This window comes from Carettochelys insculpta, chromosome 10 (assembly GCF_033958435.1).
Source record: "Carettochelys insculpta isolate YL-2023 chromosome 10, ASM3395843v1, whole genome shotgun sequence".
In the NCBI taxonomy this organism is placed as follows: Eukaryota; Metazoa; Chordata; order Testudines; family Carettochelyidae; genus Carettochelys; species Carettochelys insculpta.
This window is the reverse complement of record NC_134146.1, coordinates 8999424-9026546: the sequence shown is the minus strand read 5'-3', so window position 1 is coordinate 9026546 and position 27123 is coordinate 8999424. Positions and strand designations below refer to the sequence as shown.

The 27123-nt window shown below is 47.9% G+C and overlaps 1 protein-coding gene across 3 annotated transcripts in view; it reads left to right on the top strand.

Moving 5' to 3' along the window:
• The window catches only part of ARHGEF4 (Rho guanine nucleotide exchange factor 4), a 394947-nt gene that overhangs the window by 163744 nt on the left and 204080 nt on the right, over positions 1–27123 (top strand). Inside the window, exons 4-5 of one of the 3 annotated variants that reach the window (XM_075003695.1) lie at positions 3163–7563; positions 14281–14601. In XM_075003695.1, the coding sequence (XP_074859796.1) occupies positions 3163–7563; positions 14281–14601 (4722 nt within the window). Of the gene's footprint in view, positions 1–3162; positions 7564–14280; positions 14602–15526; positions 15611–27123 lie in introns of those variants that run through there. The other 2 variants (XM_075003696.1, XM_075003699.1) reach the window with 2 other exon arrangements.

Here is a 27123-nt window from a genome sequence, read left to right as displayed (position 1 = left end):
ATAGCACAGTCTGGCTCCAAGAGGGAAGGAGAGAGAGAGCTACTCGGTAATCCATAAATTGAACGTTCAGGGCTTTCGCTGTGGTGTTCCAGGTCTGGTTTTGTTTTCTCTTATGCTGCGAAAAGTGGAGCTGAGAATGCAGAGGGCCACTGGTAAACATTACCTGTTTGCCTATTTTAGGGCTTCTTTATTTGCTTAATCCAATGACCAAAATGTAGGGCCTCACTTGGCAAAGGAAATAGTTGATTGTGCCACTGATAAGTGAGTTTTGAATTTCAATCTCATCTCATTGTGCCAAACAATAAAAGCCACCCATATGCCCGGGGAACTGAGTTGGCACATGGAGCAGTGTGATGTATATTACCTATTTCAGTGCAAGTGGCTGGTGTGCAGCAATAACTCACACCATTTTCCATACAAACATAAAAACGACCACACTGAGGCATACCAAAGGTTCATCTAGTCCAGTGTCCTGTCTTCCAACAGAGGCTGACGCCAGATGCCCAAGAGGGAGTAGACAGAAGAGAGAATCATGAAAGCTATCCCTGTCCTGACATCCATTTCCAAACTCTGGCAAACAGAGGCCAGGGACACCATTCCTACCCACGCTGGCTAATAGCCATTGATGGACCTGTCCTCCATGAATTTATTTAGTTCTTTTTTGAACCCTGTGAAAGTCCCGGTGTTCACAACCTCCTCTGGCTTCCACAGACATCCCATGCGCTGGTTGAAGAAAAATGTCCTTTTGTTAGTTTTAAACCTGCTACTCATTAATTTCATCTGGTAACCCCTAGTTCTTACTTTACGGGAATCAGTAAATAACTTTTCCTTATTTACTTTTTCCACACCAGTCATGACTTTATAGACCTTTATCATATCTCCCCTTAGTCTGTTTTTTTCCTAAGCTGAAAAGTCCCAGTCTTTTTAATCTTGCTTCATATGGGTTCCATTCCAAACCCCTAATCATTTTGTTGCCCTTTTCTGACCTATTCCAATGCCAATATATCTTTTTTGAGACAAGTTGATCACCTCTACGTGCAATATTCAGCATATGGGCGTACCATGGTTTAATAGGGGCAATAAGATATTCTCTGTCTTATTCTCTATCCCTTTTAAAAATGATTCCTAATATTCTGTTTGCTTTTTTTGACTGCTGCAGTGCATTGAGTGGAAGCTTTCAGAGAACTATCCACAATGACTCCAGAGCCTGGCAGCCAGTCATGCAAGCATGTAGATGTCCCATTGGTGCCTGGTTGAGTCTCACAGGACCTCCGTCTCATGCCAGAGCCCCAGGAGGTCCTAGAGCTCTGGCTCTGTCCATGAGGGGGGCCCTGCATGTTGTGCCCTGGGGCTGGCTTCTGGCTGCCCTCTGCCAGCTACCTGGGGGCACCCTTGTTGTCCTGGGGTGGCTGGCTGCTGGCCATGGTGCCTCTGGTTGCTGCAGGGGTACATGAGGAGCATATATGACAGAGGTGCATGTGCCTGCTGCTTCCATGCTCTCATTCCTGCCATGGGGTTTCTGGGTCCCTGCAACTTTAAGAGCAGCTGGAGGCAGAGACCACAGAGCTCCTCTGGTGCTGGCAGGGGTGTCTCTGCACTCGGGCTGGCTGGCACCATGGAGGGCTGCTCTTTTGGAAGAAGGGGTCACAGAGCATCTACACTTGCTTTCTTCTGAAAGAATCTCCTGAAGAAGGCGCTTCCTGTTTCGGGAGCGGAGTAAGGATTCCAGAAGAGGTGCCGCATCCTTCTGGAAGGAATTCAGAAGAGCACATTTTGTATGTGGATGCTCCACGTGCTCTTCTGGAAGAGCCCCAGCTAATCTGGAAGAGCTTGGTAGTGTAGACATGGCCCCTGAGTGTGCAGTAGATGGTGCTGCCTTTGCCTTGTGTATCTTTCCACCTGGTGGCTGCCAGCCAAAAACTGGACTTCAGCAGTCCCAATCAGTAGCCTAGTAGGGCACAGCTCAGGCCATGCAATTTTGGGGTTCTCCCATGAACTATGAATAAAAACAGTAATCGGTGCCCTTTGTCTCTGAGCCTGTCTTCCTCTTTGGTTCGTAGACTGAAGTCAACAGACAGGCACTTATTGACCTTGGTGCTCAAGACCCATAAACACCGAAGCTAAAATTGGGTTACACTGGCACATCTGAAGTCATATTGTACATGGGCTCTAATAGACCTGTGCTGTAAATTGTGTATAACTTACTGTATAATTTGTCCAACGGCTATCAAGTGTCCTCCTTACTCAGACCCTGCTTGCTTCGACAGTATCTCAGTGCCATCTGTAAAATGTGACTAGTGCATCGTTCAAGATTCAGCTTCACTAATGCAGAGCCCATGCTCCATGAGTCATGGCTGTGTGAGCCAGCTGCTCCTGCCAGCCCCTCCACTGATCAGCATGTGACATGTGAACCTGTGCTGCCGTGATGTTGGTCATTTCTGTCCCGTTCATGACTTGACATTGTTGAAAGATCTCAGTGATTATATGCAGGGCAGGGTGCACTGTTCCATTGATTGCGTGACTTTGGTTGCTTGTGATTTCATTGTACAAAAAGGGTGTTTGAACTTATTCTGAAGCAGTAACCCTCCCTCCATCACAAACTTTGTTTTTTATCTTGGCCGCAAAGGGAAGGTAACATGTTTTATGCTGGAGTTCCTCAGAGCTAGTCTGAGGGACAACTGTGTTAGGCTGTAGCTTCACACACACACGTACACAAAGTTCTGCAGCACCATCTGAAGAAGCGTGTCTCACCCATGAAAGCTCATTACCTAATAAATAAATGTGTTAGTCTTGTAGGTGCTACAGAACTGCTTGTTTTTCCCCCGAGATGTACTTTGGAGTGGTCAAAATCAGACTTACAAGCCATACCAGCACAGTAATGAATAGCGGGGCTCTCCCTAGAAGTTTTGGTGCCTTATAGAGCCCACAGCAGGGGTGGGGGAGATGGTCTTTGGAGCTTCTGCCACATTTTGGATGATATTAAAAATAGTTTATAGTAGACATATGGCATCAAGTCCAACCCTGTACAAACATCAGGTGTAATCCCTAAGAAAAGAGGCATATTCCGTAGTGTCTGTATTGTGTTTAATTCTAGGAATGTTTTTCTCTCTGAGACTCAGCTGCTGAATTCATCCTTGATTAATTTTGGTCTCTTTGTTGCAGACCCCAGAGCCAGCTGAAAACTACGTCACTGAAGAAGAGTATGAAGATGACCCAAGTTTTTCTGCCCCAAGTACAGTAGAGCTGGAGATACATGGATCGAGCCAGGAAACAGATGAAGATTATTTTGAAACTTGGTCACATCAGAGTGAATCCTTGTCAGACGTGAAGACTGAGCCTTATGAAAGTGTGTCGGACTCGGCATCTGTTGCCAGTGATGTAAGTGGAGAAACTTGCTTGAGTTCAAACTGCCTTTCCTCTGGGAAAAAACAAACCTGCTACAATTTTCTTGATACCAGTACAGAAATACCCCCGAGTCACATGGCACTGTGTCAAAAGGCTCAATTAGCATTGTCTTCCGCTTTGAAAGTGAGACCAGGTCACAGTGAATTTTGGATACAGACTACAAAATCGAGACGAGAAGAGGAAGAACAAATAGTAACTAGGGATCTCTCCAATGCAGTGTCTGGCACCAATGGGAAAGACACAATATCAGAGACCGAAACTAACCTGGTAGTGGATGGATTGCAAGGTGAAGAGAAGTCACAAAAGCATGCAGTGCAATCCTGCGACAGCCTGGGACCAGCTGGAGATGCTATTTCAAGGAGTAAAAAAAGTCCAGCAATATTAACCATTGGTTGCCTGAAAGCAGACTCTGAAAGCTGTTTGATTTTTCCTGAGACACAGCAATTTCCTTTGCAGCCAGTTGTAGGATCAAGCCATAGCTTGCCTAATATTAATTTTGAAGCAAATAGAACTGAGAGTAAAAGAAATTCTGAGGCATTTGAATTTCACTATGAATTACATTCTGGATCTAATGTAAAATGCAATAAGATGAACTTGTTTAACAATGAAGAAACTATAGATACAAAGAAAAGAGAGACAACTCCGGGGGCCAATCTTCAAGTGGATTCATGCTCATATCAACCCTGCCTAACATCAAAATCTCCGCTCATGAGGCCAGAGATCACAGAAAGTAAAACATGGCACAGTGCACCTGAAAACATAAATGCTGGGGGCAAGAGAGACTATTTGGGTAACTGCATTCAGTTTCCAGATAAATTAAGACTGTCATGTTCCAGGATCCATCTGCAAGGTTTGGATTTTGAGTACACCTGGAAAAACATAAAAAGGATTGTGGGGAGCTCTGAAAAAGCAATAAAACTGGAGGAGAAATTTGACATAAAAGAATCACTTCTCAATACCTACATAGATGCAGATAAGAACCAGCTCTCTCATCCTGTGGGCTTCCACCAGGGTGCTGAGGTTAACATGCACACTGAATCTGAGACATGTGGCCCTAGCACGGAAGCAGACATGTGGGCTGATGGCTTAGCTTCAGTGCAGCTCCCTCTGAAAGAAGCCTCTGAGTGGGATTCTGAAGAAAGGAAGACTCCTTCGGTCTTGGACTCTGAAACAATGAGCTCAAATGCCGAAGGGCATGTAAGAAAAGACAAATGGAAATCTGACAGGGGTTTCAAAGTGCATGGGTTCTCTCTCAGTGTTAACTCTGAACCAGGTGACAGGAACCCTGAGGACCAAGCGACTTGTCTTGTAGGTGTTTCTGTCATTGCTGAAAACACAGGTGACAACTATACTGCAAACTATGGCCTGGCTGGCAGGACACTGCTGAACAACTTGAAGAAGAGTGTTCCTGAATCACCAAGTACTGTGGCCTGTGTGGGAGAAACAAGTGCAGAAGATTCTTCTGGTGTGATTTTGGGTGTGAAAGTCCCAGAGACCACACTGACAGGTGTGGACCATGCCAACCAAGCCGGTGGCCAAGAAATTACAGAAAAGCAGGACAACTCAGTGCTGCAAAGCCTGAATAGCCACAACAATGCCTTACAGGATCTCTCTGAGCTTGTAACAACAGATGGACATCTTGCTGATGCACACAAAACGGATGAGGTTGGTGGTGATACTTGTGATGTTGAAATAGCTCCCAAACCACATTACCTCTTCCAGGAAGAAAAGGTGATGAAGCTCCCAGAGTTGAAACCTGCTTTGATTATAATATCTGTGGAGGAGAAGAGCTTGCAGTCCAATGTGCTCAATAACGGTCAACCTGCTGAAATGATAGCTGGGACCTTAGCCAAAGAGGATGTGGGGTCTCCTCCCATTGCCAGCAAAGAACCCAATGAATTACAGAGAGATCTGAATGCCTATTCCACCTGTGAAGAACAAACTCGGCCCCTACAGCCTGTCTCTTGCAGTGCAGAGGTGACTTCTCCTGGGAGCAAAGGACAAGAAAAGTCAGAAGTCATGGAGGGGCAAGCACAGAAAAAAGATTCAGATTTCTCTTTAAAACTCAGCTGCGGTGGCTTCCCAGTAACCGCTGCAAAAAATGAATCCAGTGAGCTTGATGTGCAGTGGGAAGATGCTACTGTTCTCACAAAAGAAAAGGGAGATGTGTCCACGGGAGCCCATTTGAAATCACATGGCATAGCTAGTGGGGGAATCTCTCTGGTAGAGCCCCTCAGAACTAATGCTGAGGTGCAGGCAGAAAGAGAGCTGTTAAAAAAACCACCGTTTGAAGCGAGGGATGGCCAAGCAACTGAGGCACATGAGATCAATACAAGTCAAGGCTTAGAACAAGACGTATGTGTAACTACTACAACAGCACTGGAAACGAACAGTATTAGTGGCCCGTGTCAAGCAGATGGTGTGGATGGTGATGCTTTCAGGAGCCTAGAAAGGAAACGTGGTGAAAGCTGCGGTATTTCAAAGGAAGAAACAGGCATCGGTGAAGATTCTCCCAGCAGAGAACTAACACAGGGCTTAGCTCGGGAGGAGCCGCTGAGCCTTAGCAAAGACAACGATCAGAATCCAAATGAGATCAATGCCTTTAACCATATAGTGAAAATGGAGAGCCAAGAGGCCTCAGCCCTTGGCCTAGACAACGTGAGCACTAGCAGTGCTAACAGTGAGGAGATGGATGAGACTTCATTCCATTTCCTGGGGAGTAGCAGCAGCCTCTGTAAAGCTGTGCAGAAACAGATCAAGCCTGGGAAACCTTCCAAGTTTTCAGTGTTCTCAAAAATGGCATCCTTTAAGAAAACCAAGACAGGGGCTGCTGAAAACCAAGATAGCAGCAGCTCCTTTGGCAGCAAGACAAAGACAGAAGAACTTGACACTGGGAAAGAAGATGAAGACACAGAGAGCTTGCAGTCCTTTAAAAGCAGTTCCTCCGGTTCTGCCCTTCAAAGAAAGGAAAGTTATGCTTCCGAATGTTCTGATGATGATGACCTATTCTATGAAAGGCCTGCTGGATTGCTCAGCAGAATCAGCCTGAGGAAGGCTTCTGCATCTGGTCAGATACTGATGGACAACATAGACACACATTCTGCATCGTCCTTGTTATTGAATGTCAAACACCCTGAAGCACGAGTCTTAGAATCAGCTGAAGATGACAGTGAAGTGACAGAGAATTCTGGGGCAAGCAAATCACTGGGTGAGAATGTGTTTAAAAGAAACAAAACCCCAGAGGGCAAAAAATTCAGGACAAGGCTGGCCTTGGTGCATAAATCCTTCTCAAGTTTCTTTGAATCCAAATCCCAAGAGAGAGAAAACCCTGAACAGAGTTCCAAAGTGTCTCTGAAACATGAAAAGGAGAAAGCCAAGGTTCGCCAGAGCTCCTGGAAAGCATTTCTGAAAAGCAGGGATGCTGATGGACTAAGACGACCCACCTTAGCAAGTTTATTGCCATCCCAGGACAGTCGTAAAACAACCAGGGGTCAACAGCAAGGTCCTGACAATGTTGCAAGAAGGCCATCTGCAGAGAAGCAAGACAGTTCAAATGGACAAACGTTTTTGAGATCACGGGATTCTAATCCCACCTCCACAGATGCCAACCATTCTGATACCTCTGTGGAGTCTGTTGACTTCTCTACACCTTTGGATAGGAGAAGACAGCGAGTACTGTCCTATGATCTGACTGTCAAATGTCCAGAAAGCCCAGACTGTGTAGAGCCACAGGAAAGATTTTTAGATACTTCTGAGGAATACTGGCTGAGGTCTGCCTTAAGCTCCAGTGACCTGCAGTCACCCTTTGCTCAGTTAAGCCCTTCTTGCCCCCAGCTGTCCACATACGAAGGTAAAGACATGCCCTGTCGGCCCATGAGCCCTAAACCACAAAGTCCAAGACCTGGATCTCAACACAAGAGTTTCCGTTATCCCGGGAGAATAAGTGCCACGTCTATGATCTCTCTCGGGAACAGCTTGGCTATTGACAGCAATTTAGAAGTACCCGAGAGGCCAAAGGTGCTCAAGCCGAGAGGTACACTCTTGCTTTCTGTGCACTCATTGGACAATGACTACCAGAGAGAAGACAGTGGAATAAGCAGCCAATCACAGATCAGCTTAAATGCTGCTTCTTCAGTTAGCGATATCCTCTGGGATGAGGTGAGTTGTTTTGTAAGAATTATCACGTTTAATTTTGGTTTGCTTTGCAGAACTCACCTCCAAGGGGTTAAGGAATCCCCAATGCCGGGAATCATATTCTGTTAATGGCAGAGTGAACAATTAGTTCTTAGTTGGGATAAACCCATCTCTGTGCAAATCCAACAGCTGCACACTAGTGATTGTTTCTAGTGGATAGTGGGAGATGGCTCTTGCACCTCACCCAATTTACATTCCTGCTGGGTCTAAAACCAAATAGGAGGAAGGAGCTTTCAAAGTCGGGGGGTCCTTTCGAAAGGCCCCCCATCCACACGGGCAGCATGCGTTCCAAAGCAGCACTTTTGAATCACGTGCGGCTGCCATTATGCTAATGAGGTGCTGCATATTCATGTCAGCGCTTCATTAGCACCTTCCGCGGTGCCTTATTAACATACCCCCTCTGAAAGGAGGGGGCACATGTAGACCCAGCTTCCCTGAGGGTATGTCTACACAGCAGCATTATTTCAAAATAAACTCCTCCGGAAGAGAGTTTTCCCAGCCTCTTCCTCATGGGCATTTCATTTGTGCTCCGAACAAGTGCCAAATTTTGCAGCTAATGCTGCCTCGAAAGTGAAACAGAAGGGTGGATTGCATGTTGGTGTGAGGAAGAGAAGTGTGTGGGAATTTGCGGATCCCCTAGTTACAGCATGCCTGGTTCTAGCATGTGCTGTGGGGCCCTGGATTTTACAAGTGTGAATTCCTTCACACAAAATGTGTAAGATGTACAAGATGTTTTAGGTAACTCAAGGAGCTCTGAGCATGCCACAAAACAGGGTAAATCCACATCCCTCTAAAACATTTATATACCTGACTCCAGGAGGAAGCTGTAAGGAGCTGTTTATGCACACTGCCACCAGCTTCGAACCTTTTGACTAGGGTGACCACATTGCCCTGTGGCAAATGTGAGACACCTCCCTCTCGGGATCCTGTTGTCCTGTGTCAAGGCTCCTCAGCGATGGGGGCTGCTGCCCCACCAGGAGGCACTAGGACTGTGGGCTCTGCAGGCTCTCGATGAAGGGGAGGGGAGAACAGGGACTCCACAACCTCCTGGTGGGCATGCCGAGCATGGTGGATTTGGGGCCTTCCAGTGGGGAATGTGGCAGCTGCACATGCTAGAGGTCCCTGGCAGTGGGGACTGGCATGCCGAGGAATGGGACAGCTGCCTTGCGCCCGAGGCACAGGGTGCAAGGGACCAGGGCAGCCACCCTGTAGTATAGCTACTTTTGGAGTCTGAATGAAAGAAGTTGTAAACCATCCTGCAGAGCAGCTCCCTGAGAAGGAGAGAGAAGGTATGTACGACCTTGGCTATGTGAGCTTGAGCTCCAGCCTGTAGGAATAAATCCTTAATTCATCTAAACAGGGGTGAAATGCTGCCACACAGGTAAAGATGGACTGGAGCAATTTCACTGCTCCCACTGGTGGCTGTTCTTCAGACTGCAGGATTGGTGGGTTTAGATCGTTTTAAAGCGGGAGGAGCAAACTCTTTCTCAGACCCACATTTTGGCCATGCAGTTAGCCACCCCTCCCCCCAACCGGTGGGAGGACACCAGGAATGGATGCAGGGGGTGCTCAGGCAGGTAGTGGGATGCTTGGGAAGGGTGTACTAGGGCGGCTCCAGGGGCTGCCCCAAAGGGGGAGGAGTGCTCCAGGGGTCTCCCCCGGAGGGTATGTGGGGGACTCCAGGGGTCTGACAGCTGCATGGTGTTGACAAGCTGGTGGCAGCCCTGCTTCCCCCCGCGCGGCACTAACTCCTCACTGACATCTGGGGGGACTCCTGAGGGCCAGGATGACACAGGCTCTGGGGACCAATACAGTCACCTTACCGAGCTGGGACCTTGATGGCTTGCCCCCCCGCCACTTGGCTCAGGGACTCAGAGCATTGATTGGCCCAGCAGCAGAGGGAGGGAGCGTTTCCTTAGTGACAGCAGTTGTGGAGGCTGCAGGGGAGGAAGTAGAGTGCTGGGGAGGCAGCAGAAGCCATTGTGGGGGGAGAGCTGACAGCGCTGCACCCCCCTTACAAGATGTCACGCCCCACCCCGGTTTTGTACACCTCTGTTTTAAAGCAGTTAAAGTACCAGTTCTTGCCTCAGCGATAAAGAACTTCACCCCATTAAAGGAGATAGGACCTTTGACTGCTACCACATTTGATTTATTTTAGCACTTTGCTGTGGGACATTGTGAGTCTGGGATAGTCCTGACCCCTGTGTTATTGATACGTGGGTTCAACACACCCGTGACTTTTCACAGGGAGAGTGGAATAGCCAAGACTGGGGTGGAGCAAAATAAATGGTAATGAGATACATATTGTCAAAAATAATAGAATTAATTCTCCCTAATATGCATTTGTCAGTTAAATATCTATTCAGAACTACACCCGTGAACAGCTGTTGCAACTTTAAAATGTCAGAAAATGCAGCCAAGCATTGATTAAAAGACCAGGTTTCCACCTCTGTCTGATTTGTGAGGGGGATAACTGGTGGGGTGCCTTGACGGACGGATAAATGGAGAATTCTTATGTAAAAAACCCCAAAACCTCCAACTTCCCCTCAAAAATAAACAGTTTCAAACTTCTGAGCCAGAAGAATTGATGCTGAAAGGGAGAGCGTGGGCTGACCCAGTTCTGCACAGCTGAGTGTTTGCCCTGGGGCCACAGTATCACATTAAGTTGCTCCAAGGCCCTTCTAATCAACCTGATTATTTTTGTTAGGCTTTTATTTATTTATGTAACTGTGTTCTCCAGCAGGCAATCAGAACAGTTAAATCCCCTCCCCCGCCCCGCACTCCAGACCCTCACTGAGGCCCTAGGGCCTCATGTATTTCAGGGAGACAATTCCCTTTCTTGCTCACGTGAGTATGCATAAAGATGTATAGTGGTGCCAGACTGGCATCCCACAGAAACTTAAAATAGAAATATAGAAGGTTAGGGCTGGAAGGGACCTCAGGAGGTCATTGAGTCCAGCCCCTTGCCCAAAGCTGACCCAACCCTAACTGAAAGATCCAAGCCAGGACTTTGTCAAGCAGGTACTTAAGGACCTCAAGGATGGAGACTCCACCACCTCTCTAAGTAATGCATTCCAGTGCTTCACTGCCCTCCTGGTGAAATAGCTTTTTTTCCTCATATCCAACCTAATATCCCCACTGTAAGCTGAGACCATTGCTCCTTGTTCTGCCGTCTGTCACTACTGCAAACAGGCTCTGTCCATCCTTCAAGGAGTTGAAGGCAACTCTCAAATCGCCCCTTACTCATCTCTTCTGCAAACTAAATGCAGGTGGTCCCCAACTTACGAGCACAGTGACTTATGACCATCTGTGCTTACAACCAACCTCCAGCTCACCCCCACACCACATGACCCTGCTGCTGTCCCTCAGTAGGGGGCTTCAGCCACATGCCTGGAGCTCCACTCTGACCCCCTGACCCAGACCCAACCCCTGTGTGGCACCGGATCACTCCTCCCACGTGGCTGGCTCAGGACATGTGGGGCTCCAACCTGCCCGCTGCTGAAGCCCCCTGCCCTAGGGTGCCCCATTCAACCCCTCCCCCACCTGGCTCAACCCCCTCATGGTTCCACCGTACCCCCGCACCCTCCTGCTTGGGGCTCTGGCTGTCAGCTACTGGCATCATGCACAGGGACTCTATCCCCCCTGCCAGCTCCACCCACCCCACCCCGGTTCACCCCCCTTCAATCCCCCTCCACCCATCCCAGCTGACCTCCCCAACCCCAGCATGCACTGGGCTGTCAGCCGCCAGCATGGGAGGGGCTCTGGCTGTCAGCCGCTGCAAGCCTATGAGGCTCACCCCCTGCCCCGGTTCACCCCATTCAATGTCCCCCGTCACCCACAGCCCCAACTCACACTCCCTGGCACACAGGGCTCCGGCTTCAACCTGCACCTGGATCTCCCAATCCCCGTGGGGCTCCAGCTCCAACCCGCCTACCCCCCACCCCCCAGTCCTGGCTTCAACCCCACCCCAAATCTCTGCTGCCCAGGTCTGACCCCCTGCAAACCCCAGCTCAACTGCATCCTCCCACCACCCCTGCCTTCCTAACCCACCCCAAGCTCAACCCCCATCCCATCCCCCAAGCCCTCCCCGACTTAGCGAAACTCAAGGGATTACAGTATAAGGGTATTTCCCACTTACCACCAAATCAAGTTACGACCATGTGTTTGGAACATAACCCATTCGTAAGTTGGGGACTATCTGCAAGCCCAAATGTCTCAGCCTCTCCTCAGAGGTCATGTGCTCCAGCCCCCTAATCATTTTTGTTGCCCGCTGCTGAACCCTCTCCAATGCGTCCACATCCTTTCTGTACTGAGGGCCCAGAACTGGCTGCAATACTCCAGCTGTGGCCTCACCAGTGCCACTTGCAAGCAAGACCTGAGCCGGCACAGTGCTATTTACGCAAGGGCCAGGTTTAAGAAGAGCTGGAAAACTGCTATTTTTTGAAAAAGCCTGTCATACCTGAGTTCTTCAGACAAACTGGGGGCTAGCAAGGAGATCCTGGTCTCTCTAAAAATCAAACCCCCCTCACAGCAGGGACATGCTTTGCCTCTTTTCCTAACAGATTATTCCTTTCCTAGTGTTGCAGATCTCAGACCTCAACTATTGTCAAATGTCCACCAATGCTACCTGGTTTGGGGTAAAACGCCACAGTTCTATTCTGAAGTAGCTCCCATGTAAAACCGGGTGGGGGCGGGGGAGAGAAGGAGGTTGTGTGTGCGCAGTAGAAAAGGAAAGGGAGGGAAGCCAAAACATAGGCATCCCCTGGCTGCCTCAGTCCTTAGCTAAATGTCAGGCAAGTAGCATTCATAACATAAAAAGCAGCAGCATGGGGGATGTGTCAGACCAGCAGGCATCTGCAGAGTTCTTATATCTTTCATAACTAAAGTGAGGGGGGAGAGCACAGCTGGCCCCACCAGGTATGAATGCATTGCAGGAGCTGCCTGTCTGAATGAGCTCACACACACGGAGTAATCTGAATGCTGGCAGAAGCACTGTTGTGATAACCCCCAGGCCTAGCTTGTGCCTGGCCCAGTGCGAGTGCACAAGGACGAGTCCTTCCCTTGTGGCTCTGCATGGGGAGTGGTGGCGGCACACTTGGCTGGTGGGGGTTGAGGGGCGGTGTCAGGCACCACAGGAGGGACCCTGCCCTGTGCTCTCTCAAAGGATGGCAAAGCTGCCCTGCCGGGGGGCTGTGGCCTGAAAGCCCTGGGGCAGTCCAGGCTGAGGGAAACGTCGGGCTGGGGCCACACAAGTGAGAAACAAAACCAACACCGCCCCCTCCCCCCCCCAACTCACTCACTGCCCTGGCCACCAAGCGAGAAGGAGAGGAAAGTCTCTCTCCACGCTCCAGCCCTACAGGGCCGGGGGCAGGGGGGGTTGGACGCTGGTGCTCAGGGCTTACCCTGCTGGCCAGTGACTTAGAGGTTGCTGTGCTAGTCTGTAGTCTAACAGGACAAACCACCAGGCATGTAGCACCTTAAAGGCTAATACAATAATTTATTAGGTGATGAGCTTTTGTGGGACAGACCCACTTCTTCAGGTCTGTAGCATCGTCAGTCCAGACTCAGCGGTCCCAATTAACACTTCTGGGGGCCTAAGGGTAGTAGATTTTGTGACGGCCCCTTAGGCTCTAGGGTGGGGCCAAAGTTAAGGGTTCCGTGTGTGGGAATGGGCTGGGGATGGGATAGGGGTCTTGGAGGAGGGAGGGTGCAGAAGCAGGTTGGAGGGTGTGGTGTCTTGGCAGGAGGGAATGTGCAGGATATGTGGTCAGGAAGGGAGGAGCGGTACATTCAGAGGACAGGGGGTTAAGGTGCCTGCCTGGTGCAGCTCTCTGGGGAGGGCTCAGGTGGCTCTGCACCACCCTGCACTTTTGGGAGCAACCCCTGCTGCTCCCATTGGCTGCAATGCCTGGCCAATGGAACTGATGGGGGCAGTGCCTGCAGGGAGCACATCTCTGCCATGCACAGAGCCCCCTCCTGCCCTGCCAGGCAGAGACCATGGCCCTGATGAGGCCCCCAGCTTGCCTTGATCAGGCTCGCAAGGCTCAGGGCCCCTTCGGCAGGGAGCCCATGCTGATGCTCCTGCCATGATGCCGCCTCCCCCTATGGCTGGAGTATCAGCACCAGATCCCCACACGGGAGGGGACAAGACCTGAGCCTCCTGGGCCAGATCAAGGCAAGGGGCGCTCGAGCTTTAGGTTCCCCGTCCTGCTCTCCAGGCTCTTTCCCTTTCACGTGGGCTGGTGCTTTTGTGTGGCCTGCAGTGGGAGGCAGGTTCTTTACAGTAATTTAAAGGAGCAATTTGGCAGGCTCTGAACTTCACTGATCCTTTCCCCCATTAACTGTTTTCCAAAGCCAACAAATGGTGCATTAGATGGTTTCTGTTTAACACCACGGTGTTTTTCGTTTCCACGTACAGAACCCGATTTCAGCTTCAAGCTTCTGCTGGGCCTATAAAACAAATGAGATCAACCAAATCTGTGCATCACCTGGTTAGTTCCCTCCACAACATGGGCAGGGTCTCAGGATTTTGTGGAGGTGTGTGGTGGTGGGTTGGGTGGGATGGGCTTTTCCAGGGCTTTCTGACACTGAGCTTTGCAAGCATGATTACAAAAATAACAAAAAAACCCAAAAAAACAAAACAAAACCATCCTGTGTTTTCACCTGCTGCTTATAACACAGGATCCCCAACAACAAAGTCAAACACCACCTGAAAAGAGGCCAAGTGAGAAATGGGTTCTACATTGCAAAAAGAGGTCCCCTCCCATCCTACCGTCCCTGCGGCCATTCTCCAGCATTGAGAGCAAAGGTTGGATGCTCCCCTCCCTCGCCCCAGATGGAAAAGCTGAGAAGGCACCAGAGGCGAAGAGACTCAAACCCTTGTACAAGCGATTCAGCTGTGATGACATGTGGCTGGAAAGGAATCGGAAAAGGAATTTAGAAAAGGAGACACAGTTGGAGAGAGAAATTCAATGGACGAACCTCCCGGAGGATCAGTTAAAAGTAAGAAATTGCCCTCATCCTTCCTGTCTTCTCTGACACTGTCCTCTTCTGCGTCTCTGGCTGCTTCTTTCTGCTGTCATCATCTTCTCTCTTCAGGCTGCATCTCCTGCCAGCTCTGTCAGCTTTCCTTTGTGCCTCTGATCTGTGGTGATCAAGTGTATGAAATGAAATTCTCACCAGCCCAGTGACAGTTTTGAAGAGACACTTTTTTGTTGCTGAAAGCAGCAGCTTCTGCTCTGTCATGTGGTGTGTAATGGGGATCGATATGGTCAAATGTCTCTTGGTGGGGAGGTGGTAGTCTTCTCCACTAATGAAATCTGCTCCTGTGCTGTGTTATTCCTGTCAAAGAGAGACCATCTCTGTTACTTAACTTCGGAGTCCAATGCTGCACTCCTTACTTGGGCAAAACTTCCATCGATTACAAGACGGAAAGAGTTCGAGAAGCGTTTGACAGAAACTCTCCAGGACAGAGTATAAACTAGTTGGAAAACTGCTCCGATGATTGACCATCGGGAGCGTCTTTAGGAAATGTGTTATTGCTGCTTGTGACAAAGACTGTCACAGGCACTTTTACTCACACAAACAGCAATGCTCAGCTTTTCGGGGCCAGACCCAGGTTCCCATTAACTTGGGTGAGAGCCATTTGTGTAGCCAAGTGCATAATTTGGCCTATGTGTTGAGAGAGAGCTAAAGGTGACTAGAAAGGGGGCACCTGTATGCAGCCTTCTACTAATAAAATGGAAACGCTTTAGGCCTAGCTTTGGAAGCAAGAGAGAGGTTTTCAAATAAAAAAGCTACTGTCAGAGGTTGTGTGTTGGGAGGTTTGCCATGTTTATTATTTCCCTTTCGTGACATGGACACTTAGCGCTTGTCTCCACTGCTGGATGGATTGATGCTGTGGAATAGATCCATTGGTGGTCGATTTAGCAGGTCTAGTGAAGACATGGTAAATTGACTGCTGAATGTGCTCCTGTTGACTCCTGTACTCTACTGGAATGAGACACATAAGGTAAATTCACAGGAGAGTTTCTTCCCTTCATCCCAGTGCAGTGTAGACACTGCAAGTAGTTGACCTAAGATACATTGTTTCAGCGTCATTATTCATGTAGCAGGAGTTGCATACAGCCTGTATTGTAGACTTGCCCATAGGAATATGAGTAGGGTGTTGCCTTAAAGGAACTCTCTGAGAATTTGGGCCCTGACATCACAGATAACTTTATGCCCATGAGCACTCCTGCTGGAGTCAGTGAGACTGCTTGAATGCATAAAATTCACCTTCTCCATCAGAGCTGGCAAGACTGGGGGCCTGATGCCCCATATGTCATCTACATTACAATGATTAAAATAGCCAGGTTGATTCTAAAAAAGGAGCTGATGAAATATTATCCTCCTCAGAAGCCAACATTGTGGGCATGAAATGTACTTTGCTGATGCTTTTTAGAAAAAACAATAGTCTTATTTTCAGAGTTACTTAAAGTACCAGGGAAGTGACATTGTTTTCAAGTGGAAAAAATGCTTTCCAGCGTACATAGACTTTATTCTAAACCAACGGCAGTGAAATGTGTTAAAGTCATGTGACAGTGTGGAGAGTGGTGGACATGTAATTAATACTACAGTGCATGTTAGTCATCACCTAGAAGGTGAAAACTTGAAGGAAGGGTGGTGAGCTACTTCATCATCTTTCACATCTCCTCTTCATTCTAATCATTCTACCCTTGGCTCAAAATCTACCAATAAATATTTTCTCCATTAAACCTTCCCACTTTCTCTGTCTGCTGCTAACTTGAATCTGAAATCAGCTGTGTACGTATAATAGTTGCACAGCAGCTCCTGCTGCTAATTTATATGCCTAAAGGACATGCTGTCTCAACCACGAGGAAGTCACCTTCTCTTCCTGTCCCACTGCCTACAGTAGGGATGAGGCTGCAGAGAACAGGCTGCTGACTGTTAGACATATGACAGGCAGAGAGTGGCCTTTTTTTTGTATCACCATCTAACTGGACCATAGAAGGAGTCCAGTGCATGATAAGTGCTGTTGTGAATTCTGATCTTCCTACACAGTCTTGGCTTGAAAGGGTGTAATCATGGCTGTTATTTCTGTGGAGCACAGTTGAGATCCATGGACCACTTAAGATGAATATAGACCATAGTGATGACAATATTGATGAGAGCAAATCAAAATATATCCACGTATCTACTTCCTGCCAAGTTCTCTGTCCTCCTTGAAATCCTAGTTCCTTTGTTAATATGATTGGCTTATGTCTCTGTCCCTTGTTTAGTCATAGGATCAGCGAAATGTAGAAACCTTGAGAAGTCAAGTGCACCCCCTAGCATTGTGGCAGGGCCAATGAATCCTTGGCTATCCCTAGCTGGTCTTTCTCCATTTTGTTTTTTAAAACTTCTAGTGATGGAGACACCACAAGCTCTTGGAAGCCTAGTTTCTACCTGTACAACGAGCTTAATAAACGAAATGCCCCAAAATGTTGGAGTGTCGTTATCATAAATGGCAGCCTTTTGGATAGCTATAAAGGAATGATTATCACAAAAGGAGGCTTAAAAGGCATTTATTGTCAAATGTGACTCTGGCTGAAACCAAGCAATGCCACTGAGTGGGGAATGAGATATAAGTGGCCAGGCTGATGTTTTCTGACTCATGGATGCCTTGGGATGCGTTGCTTGGTTAGGATGAGTCGCATTGTGTTAAGTCAACGTCAGGTCAGCATACAACCTCATGTAATGATGCACTGTTGTAGAAGCAAATCACTTAGACAGACTGGGCAAAACAGTAAAGGCATTCTCCATTTTCAATGGTAATAGCTGCTTATTATTCTTTGGCTTCTTCCAAGGAACAGGAAACCAATGAATAAACATGAATTAGTAATATCTGAAAATGACAAGGCTCAGGCAATCAGAATATAGGGTGGGAATTCAATGCTCAAAAATCTGCTTTTAAACACAGGTTAAAAAATTATAAGTACCAGTGAAACAATCATGAATGTTGGCATGATGTACCGGGGTACGATCTGGACACACGCAGAGCTGTGATGCTCCTGTCCTGTGACCTGAAGTGCTGCATACAGCGCTTCCAAGTTTGTAGCCTCCAAGGAGCACTGCTGACAAGCAACCACCAGCATGCAGGCTACTCCCTGCTGTATCTGTGTGAGCTGAAGCCTTTCTGCCATAAGTTGGCTCTTACCAGCCTGAGTTATGCTGCAAGGTAACCCCAATGTGCCCCCAGTCCTGGATCTCCCTCACCTCCCCAAAATATGTCTTACACTGCCCAGCCCTCTTCTGTTATTTCCATTGCAGAATTTAAGGCAATAATGTTACCGCAAATGGAGTTACCCAGACATTTTAACTTGAACACACTAGATTGGATAAACAGTAAAACAAGTAAAGAGAGAGATTTTAAAGAAATACCACTAATGAGGCAAAATGTCAGAAATGGTTACAACAAAAAAAAAAAGACGATGCTTTTTGGTGCCTAACCTAACAAACTGTATCAGATTCAACACAAAGATTTCTCACATTTGCTTGTTAAACTCTTTAGGTCAGGACCTTTTCCCCAGAATTTAATAGCTGCTTCCTTTGTCTCTTCAGATGTAGTGAATGCAATGGGCAGATGTTTGCTCCTGGGTTTTATAATTTCAGCACCTCTTTTGAAAAATGCTTCCAGCTGGCAGCAAGAGAACTGGTGGTTTCTGTGTTTAAGTTATAGATTTTTGCCTTTGCTCCATTTCCAATAGCCACTTGTTTACACCTGGCAGAAGTGTCAGCTTTCCCTTTGTCTCGAAGGAATGGATCCGGGCACTCCCCAGATTTCTGGAAAACACACTTTTAGTCATGATTTCAGCTTGTGTTTATAGCTTCACTTACAAGTGGATTTGCTCTGACACTATTGATCAAAAAAGTAAGTTTTCAAATGCTACCTCCCAAGACACACCTTGAATAAAAATTCTTTGAGTAGTTCTAGAATTCTAGAGCGTGAACATGGCCATATTCTGTCGCAGTTGGTCTTTGTTTTTCTCAGGTCCAGTAAGATGCTACTTGCTTTGAATGCAGAGAGTCTACGTAAATCCCCAGAGTCCAGGCATGAAACTGGACTTAGCTGTCACTTACAATAAAATACCGCCCTTAGCAAACCGAGTTAAGTGCTGATTTTGTGTTGACATTTAACTGGTCACAGTTAGCTTTTGATGTTAGCACTCCCCGAAGTGAAATGAGAGATATTTACATCATTGTTGGTTTAATCCAGTGGGTTTCATTTTGCCTCCTCACCAATTTGCATTCATTTACATAGTGACAGGTGTTGAAATGTAATCTGGAACATTATACATGTTTTTAATGCAACCATATATTTAAAAAATTGGAGCAAGGCCAGTTGTGTATAATACATTGATTCTTTAAGGGGCAATGCAAATCTGTGACCTTCCCATCTGCTTTCAAAATTCTTTCGGAGGAGTGCTTTTAGCAGCATCTATTTATTCTTTCTTCCCCTATCTACTTTAACACATTGTTAAACCCTGAATGGTGCCTTTGCTATTAAACATGCAGCTGGTAGAACATAGCTTCTGAGAAGTTCAGCAGAACTCAAGTCCTTTGTGGCTGGACTTCTGGGGAATCCAGAAAAGGGGCCAGCAGAGGGATGGTTATGCCAAACAATTCCATTTTACATTCTGAAGAGGAAATAACAAAGAGCAAAAAATATTCCTTGTAATTCACTGACTCTTTAAAAAGGCAAATCTGATCTTTCCCATCTTGCTAAGAAGGGTCCAGTCAGGGCCCCCTCAGAGCCTCATGCCAAACACATGCATTTTCCCTGTGTGAAACTTAGGGCTTGTCTACACTGTGGGCTAGTGTACACTTTGGGGAGTGTACAGAGAGTCTTAGAAGGGGAGCCATGTTAGTCTGTGGCGTCAGAAAATAAGCAGCTGTGTAGTACCTTAAAGACTATAAAAAGATGTGACAGATGGGTGGACTGCTATCCATTTTCTAGACATTCCACTATTCAGTTAAATAAATTGCCTGTAAAGAGCTAAACTCAGAGATAGTGGGTCCTGTGTTGGCAAGCAGCCAGGTGAGCCAAGGGGAAGAGAGGAAGGCAGGGATTTTTGAACTGAAGCAGTTATCTGCTGGGTGAGTCCTTTGTGTAGCCAGAGGAGAGATACAGGGATGGAGCAAGCTTGGAACCAGGTATGGAAGCTTTCAGTATTATCTGTTCCTCCAGAGGAATCTTGGAATAACACATATGTGAGTAGAAAGAAATGTTTGGTGCAGGACTTCTCAGATTGGCTGATGTACACGACCCACTCCTCCCCCTCTGTACACTGTAATATTTAAACTGAATCCTGGGAAAGTAATTCTCTATCTTTTTAGTTGCTCTGTAACACCTCACAACCAAGTATACTTACCAAGTAGGTCTTTGTTTTGTCAATAAAATCACCTTTTTAGACTATGATCTGATTCCTGTACCCTACAGGAGGTTCTGGGTTTATGTGCCTGTGACTGAGAGGCCATCTATTAAACAATTGGAGGAGTCTGAAAGCTCTCTCATAAGGGAGGGTTGGGTTACCCCACAGGGAGACATCTCAAGTGTGTTTTCCTGGATTCTATAAAGGTGTTTTTGCACTCGGGTGGTAGTGGCTTATCTCCCAAGGAATCTGTGACTGTGGGGAGTTTTTTTTTTCAGTAGAAGCCTTTAGCAGTGGGGTATTTAAAACTTCCTGCAGGCCCCCACCTTATGCACTCAAAATGCCAGTGTGGGGATTAGTCTTGGCAGGGTGTGATTCCCACTGCCCGCTCTATTGCAAATTAATTGTTCTGTGTTACGCTGCTGGTACAATTTAACACTGTGCTGTTTGAAACAGTACTACGCCAGAGCGCACCGTGGCACCTTCACTGCACACCAGCAGAATCCACGTAGACCAATTGATGCACAACACATAAATGCATTTAGAAATCATGCTCCCATAGAGCATATTACCCCACTATGCTGACAAATCATTAGGCTCATACTCAAAAACTGGAGACACTAGAAAGAAGAAGCCTCAGTGACTATTAGGGTTAACAATCGATGCCAGTAATGTGCCGAACATGTTAAGGCAGTAATCTCCCATTGCATTGCTAGCCAGTTGCACTCTGTACCCAGAACACAAGGAAACCTCACTTAATGTAATAAATAAAATATAGCACCCATGTTTTGGGAATGGTACATGTACATATAGGCCCAAATTATTTTCTCTGATGCACCATTACCATCCCACTAACTTCACTAGTCAGTTAAATGGACAGCGAATTTGGCCCAGAGAGCTTTAAAGTGTGCAAAAGCAAACAGTGTCTCACTATAAAGAGGCTCAGAGAGGTAGCAGTCCTAGTCTGAATCCTCACAAAGCAAAGAAAGAAGTCCTGTGGCACTTTAAAGACTAGCAATATTATTTATTAGTCGATGAGCTTTTGTGAGACAGACCCACTTCTTTGGATCTGGAGAATAACTGATAACTGATAGAAAAAAAAACCTGACAAATGAGCTAGACAGGGAGGAGGAAGGGGCGGGGGAGAGAAAAAAACCAAAAAAAAAACCCTGCAAGTGCCTGTTACGTTAAGTGGGATGCTGCCATCACTGTGAATATCAAAGATGGGGAAATGGTCCTGTAATTTGTAAGATAATTGAGATCTTTGAGTCCACGGTGGTAGGTATCAAACTTGAAAATGAATTCCAGGTCAAATGTCTCCCTTTGTGATCTGCTTTTAAAATCTGTTTGTTTTAAAACGCACGCCATTAAGTCATCAATAGTGTGTCCTGCCCAGTTGAAATGCTCACTGACAGGTTTATGTGTGCAGTAACTCCTCAAAATATGCAGCTTCAAGTTGCACGTAACTCACCTAAACTGACTCCCCGCCACCCTCCCCCTGTACCCCCAACTTGTGGAAAAATTCGAGTTACGTGGGGGTTGCAAGAACTCGAGGGTTTACTGTATGTAGATTCCTAGTGTCTGGTTTGTGTCCATTCATCCTTTGGCAAATGATTGTCCAATGTACATGGCAGAGCAGCATTGCTGGCACAAGAGGCTGTGTCTCTGTTAACATACGGAGGTATCCTTCTGGTCACAAAGTCAGCACAGGTCCGGATGCTGCTGCATAGCTGGAGCCAGTGGTTGTTGGCACAGCGCCTGGCTGTCTGCTGTACTGTTCTTCTGGCCGCTCTAAGTGCTTGCTGGGTACTCTGGCTCAGTGAGTGTTTGTACTCCAGGAGTGCAGCGCACTTCTTTTCAATGACTGGAATCATCTCATCAGAGTTAGCTTCGAACCAGTCATTCATGTTTCTAGCTCTTCTTCCAAACACCGACAAGGCCGTGTTGTAAACTGTATCCCTCAGATGTTGCCATTTGGATGTCACATCGGCACCCCCAGGGCCACTGCGCAGATTTTCCTGGAGGGTCTCTCTGAACTTTTCAGCTTTCTCCGAGTTTGCCGTCTTTCTGGCGTCAATGCGGGGCCTTCCAGCAGGTTTAGAGCGGTACAGCTTCTTGGGTCTCAGCTTGAGCTTGGAGCAAACTAGCGAGTGATCTGTATCACAGTCAGCACTATGATAGCTGCGTGTCAGAAGGACATTTTTAGGTTATTACGCCTAGTGATGACCACGTCTAGTTGATACCTGTGCTTTGAGCGTGGGTGTCTCCACGACACTCTGTGCTGTGGCTTCGTTTGGAAGAATGTGTTTGTGATGCACAGATTGTGGTACGTGCACAGTTCAAGGAGACGCTGTCCATTGTCATTCATTTTTCCCACACTGAAGTGTCCTAAGCAGGAAGGCCGTGAGGCCCAATCAGCTCCAACTCTTGCACTGAAGTCACCCAAGATGTACAGTTGTTCACGAGCAGGTATTTGCGCTACAGCAGCACTAAGCACGTCGTAGAACTTGTCTTTTACTTCTCGTGTGGCATACAGGGTTGGAGCATAAGCGCTGATCAGGTGGACGGGACCGGCACAAGTTTGAAGCGTGATCCGAAGAAGTCTTTGTGATCCGCCCATGACTAATTCCACCATTTGTAGAAGGGTGTTTCTGACAGCAAAGCCAACACCATGCTCTCTGGGTTCTTCTTGGGCTTTACCCTGCCAGAAAAAGGTGTAGTCCGTTTCCTTTAGAGATCCCGAATCTGCGAGTCGCGTCTCTTGCAGTGTAGCCATATCAACTCAGAGCCTCTTCAGTTCCTCGTTGATGACAGCGGTCTTTCGGGTGTCACTGATGGCCTGAAGATCTTCAGTCAAGCCAGTCAGCATGGTCCGCACATTCCAGCAAGCAAGCTTAAATTGTTGATGTTTCTCATTTCTTGTTGATTTTCTTATTGGTTTGCCTGGTGCCCAAATTTCAGTCACTTGTCAGGTTCAGGAACCTTAAGCCTCACGCACCCAGCAAGGCAGGTGAACTGTGGTGGGACAGTACCTTATTGGCTGGGGGCTGCCCAGATTGAGGTGGGCGGTGACTGTCCCGTGAGATGCGAGGATCTCTCCCACCATCGGAGGCAACCCCTGGCGCTCGTTCTCTACGCCAATCAAGCAAGAGCTTATAACCGGTATCTGTTGCCTCCCTTGTTGATGCAATGCTGTTCAGCGATGCCGGAGTTCCTCTCCGGGCGCGAGCCTGGGCACTTATTATGGAGACTCTGGGCTGCCCAGACACCAGTGTCCCCCTCTCGGCTTTACTGATATGGTCCAAAGGAGAGGATAACCTCCACGTCTGGTACCAGCTCAGCTGCAGGAGTTGCCGGGACAGTGCCAGAAGTTGACACCGAACCACCTTCGGACTCCACTCCGGATTTTCTGTCAGAGTTTACTCCCTTACCCTTTCTCCTTCCCAGGATAACCCACAAGGCAGTGGGGTGTGGAGAATCTGGTTAAGGATCCCACTACTTCATACCTCCCTGTCACCACGAGTCACCATAGCTCCCTGTGGAGCAATGACCTCATATCCCCGGGACCCTCCTCCCCACCTTTCGCCCCCCCCCCAGCTACCATCACCATAGGACTCTCCCCAACCCACTACCCCCATCTGCTCCCATGTCCGCCCTCCTCACTGCACTGGCCCCTCTCCCCCCAACTGCTCTCAGTGCCCCCAGGTCCACCTTCCCCCATCGCTCTTCAGGCTCTTCTCTTCAGAGAATGCTTTTCTTGATAGTGCTGCCTTGCAGGGCACAGGTGGAACACCATACCTGAAAAGGACAACAAACACGGGGCTCCTCCCTCGGCGAACTCCCAGAGGCAAACTCCCTTCCCTGTTAGCTGCTGCCCCTGTTCACTGCTCACAGTGTTCTCTGAGAGCTCCCTTCTTATAGGGAGAGCTGCTAGCTGGTTAGGCCTGGCTCAAAGCCTTCCCTCTAGTCTAATCAGCCCTTGAAGGCTCACCTGGCAGGAAACTCCCCCAATTCACACCTTGCAAACTGCTCCTCTCTGCACCACACAAACTCAGGCACACAGGCAGCTGATCAAACTGCCCTTCTCTGCAAAGTAACATAGCTGCACAGACAGACAGACATTCACCCACCAGCTCACCACACAGCCCCCCAAATCCCACACTCACCCAAGCTCCTCTAGGATGCTTTGCCCAGAGGCAAACTCCCTGACCATCCAGACCTGTGCTGACTTTGGTAATCTCAGAGGAATGTACGAGGGTATGAAGAAGGCATTAGGACCCACACAGAGCAAGATGGCACCTCTGAAATCCAAATCTGGTGAAGTCATCACTGACAAAGCCAAACAGATGGAGCGCTGGGTTGAGCACTACTCCGAGCTGTACTCACGTGAGAATGTTGTGGTTGACGCAGCCCTCGATGCCATCAAGCTCCTACCAGTAATGGAAGAACTGGATCAGGAACCGACCATGGATGAACTGAAGAGAGCCATCGACAGCATTGCAGCTGGAAAGGCCCCTGGCCAGGATGGAATACCACCAGAGGTAATCAAGTGTGCTGCGGACACACTTCTGGAACCCCTACATGAGCTACTGTGCCTGTGCTGGAAAGAGGGTGAGGTTCCACAGGATATGCGCGATGCTAACATTGTAACGTTGTATAAAAACAAAGGAGACAGAAGCGACTGCAACAACTACCGTGGAATCTCCCTCCTAAGTGTCACTGGTAAACTGTTCGCTCACGTCATCCTTGGCAGACTCCAGAAGATTGCTGAGAGGGTGTTCCCCGAATCGCAGTGCGGATTCCGCGCAGAGAGGTCTACCATTGACATGGTCTTCTCTCTAAGGCAGCTGCAGGAGAAGTGCAGGGAGCAGAGGAAGCCACTCTACATAGCCTTCATCGACCTGACCAAGGCCTTTGACTTGGTCAGCAGGGATGGTCTGTTCAAACTGCTCCACAAGATAGGCTGTCCTCCACGGTTACTCAAGATGATCCAGTTGTTCCATGAAGACATGAGAGGAACCATCCAATATGACAGCGCTTTATTGGATGCTTTCAGAATCAGGAGAGGCATCAAACAAGGATGCGTGCTTGCTCCGACATTGTTCGGGATCTTCTTCGCACTCCTCCTGAAGCATGCCTTTGGATCTTCAACAGAGGGCATCTTGCTGCACACAAGATCTGATGGGAAACTGTTTAATCTTGCAAGGCTGAAAGCTAAATCTAAGGTGCGGGAAGTCCTCATCAGAGACATGCTGTTTGCAGACGATGCTGCTGTAGTGTCTCACACAGAAGACCAGCTTCAAAAACTGCTGGATCAGTTCTCCAAAGCGTGCAAGGACTTTGGGCTTACCATCAGCCTAAAGAAGACAAACGTACTCGGTCAGGACGTTGCTGAATCCCCATCAATCTGCATTGACAACTATACGTTAGAGGTCGTCCACGAGTTCGTTTACCTCGGGTCCACCATCACTGACACCCTGTTGTTGAACACTGAGCTAAATAGGAGGATCAGAAAAGTGGCCACAACTCTGTCCAGACTCAGCAAGAGAGTGTGGAATAACAACAAGCTGTACACTCACACCAAAATGCAAGTCTACAGAGCCTGCATCCTCAGCACCCTCCTTTATGGCAGCGAGACTTGGACCCTGTATGCCCGCCAGGAAAAGAGGCTGAATGTCTTCCACTTGCGCTGCCTCAGGTGCATCCTTGGAATATCGTGGAAGAACAGAGTGACCAACACCGCCGTCCTCGAGCAAGCTGGAATCCCAACCATTCACACCCTCCTCAGACAGCATCGGCTCCGCTGGCTTGGCCATGTCCCCAGGATGAATGATGGAAGGATTCCAAAAGACATCCTGTATGGTGAGCTAGCCTCTGGCAAAAGACCTCCCAGACGCCCCCAGTTGCGCTACAAAGATGTCTGCAAGAGAGACCTCAGAGAGGTAGACATCGAGCTGGACAATGGGGAAGAACTAGCAGACGACTGCAGCAGATGTAGGCAGGGCTTACACAAGGGCCTTCAGAAGGGCGAGATGAGGATCAGGCAGCTAGCAGAGAAGCGAGCCCACAGAAAGCACACTAAGGACTTGCCAGATACCCACCACATCTGCAAGAGATGCAGCAAGGACTGTCACTCTCGTGTGGGTCTTCATAGTCACAGTAGACGCTGTAAATGAAGCCCTCAATTGAAACTATAAAGGGTGCGATCCATAGTCTATGCAGACTGAAGGATGCCTACTACTACTTATCCTTCTGGTAAGATCTGTCAATGTAGCCCGATGACGTGCATTGTGGTTGTGTCAGGTGCACTCTCGGGGGATAATGGAGGTGCCTGGGAGGAGAGCTTGGACCAGATGAGTTGCCCCTCTTGTGCATCTCAAGAATCACAGAGATGGGGATGTAGTAAGAGGCCTCTTCCAAATACAGAACTCCTGGGGTGGGGGGATATTTAATTGCCTGCTGGCATTGGAAGAGTCCACATGTAACAAAACCTTGTCTTTTTCTAAGGAGAAGTTGGTATTTGGCCCATCGCTTCTCCTCTAACAGTTGTGAAATTGTAATGCGTGCACACTCCCAGTTCCTAGTTTAAACGGCATGCCGCCTTCTACTCTGTTTCCAAGGAAATACCCTAGAGGCCACACTTAGCATTTGCATTACTGTGCTTTCCTATTGTGTGCTGTCTTCTCATTTGAAGCAGGTGTGCCCCCGGTGGGGCTTCGTTGCTATTGTCTAAACAAACAGGCGCTGCTTAGATTCATTTGCACAGGGTTTACTCTGTTATTCTGGAGTTAGCAACTGGCGCTAAAACATTGGCTGTGTTTGTGGTATTCCAGCAAACCCCTTGGACTGGAACAGAATAGTATCACTTCTGGCTACCTGAGCAGTGTGGTTGGTTAGTCTTTATTTTTACTTTTGAAAGAATGTGATTGTTTTGTTAAGCACCTGGTTTATTTGTTTTTTTAAAAAAAACAAAACATTGGGAGGAAGCCGGAGCTGCATGATGCTCTGGTTACTTACTGTATTGTGGGTGAACAAGAAAGCAAAGATTATGCTTGTGGTGACAGATGGGTGGATTGGTAGGAAAGGAGAAAGATCCTAGTTTGGATACTGA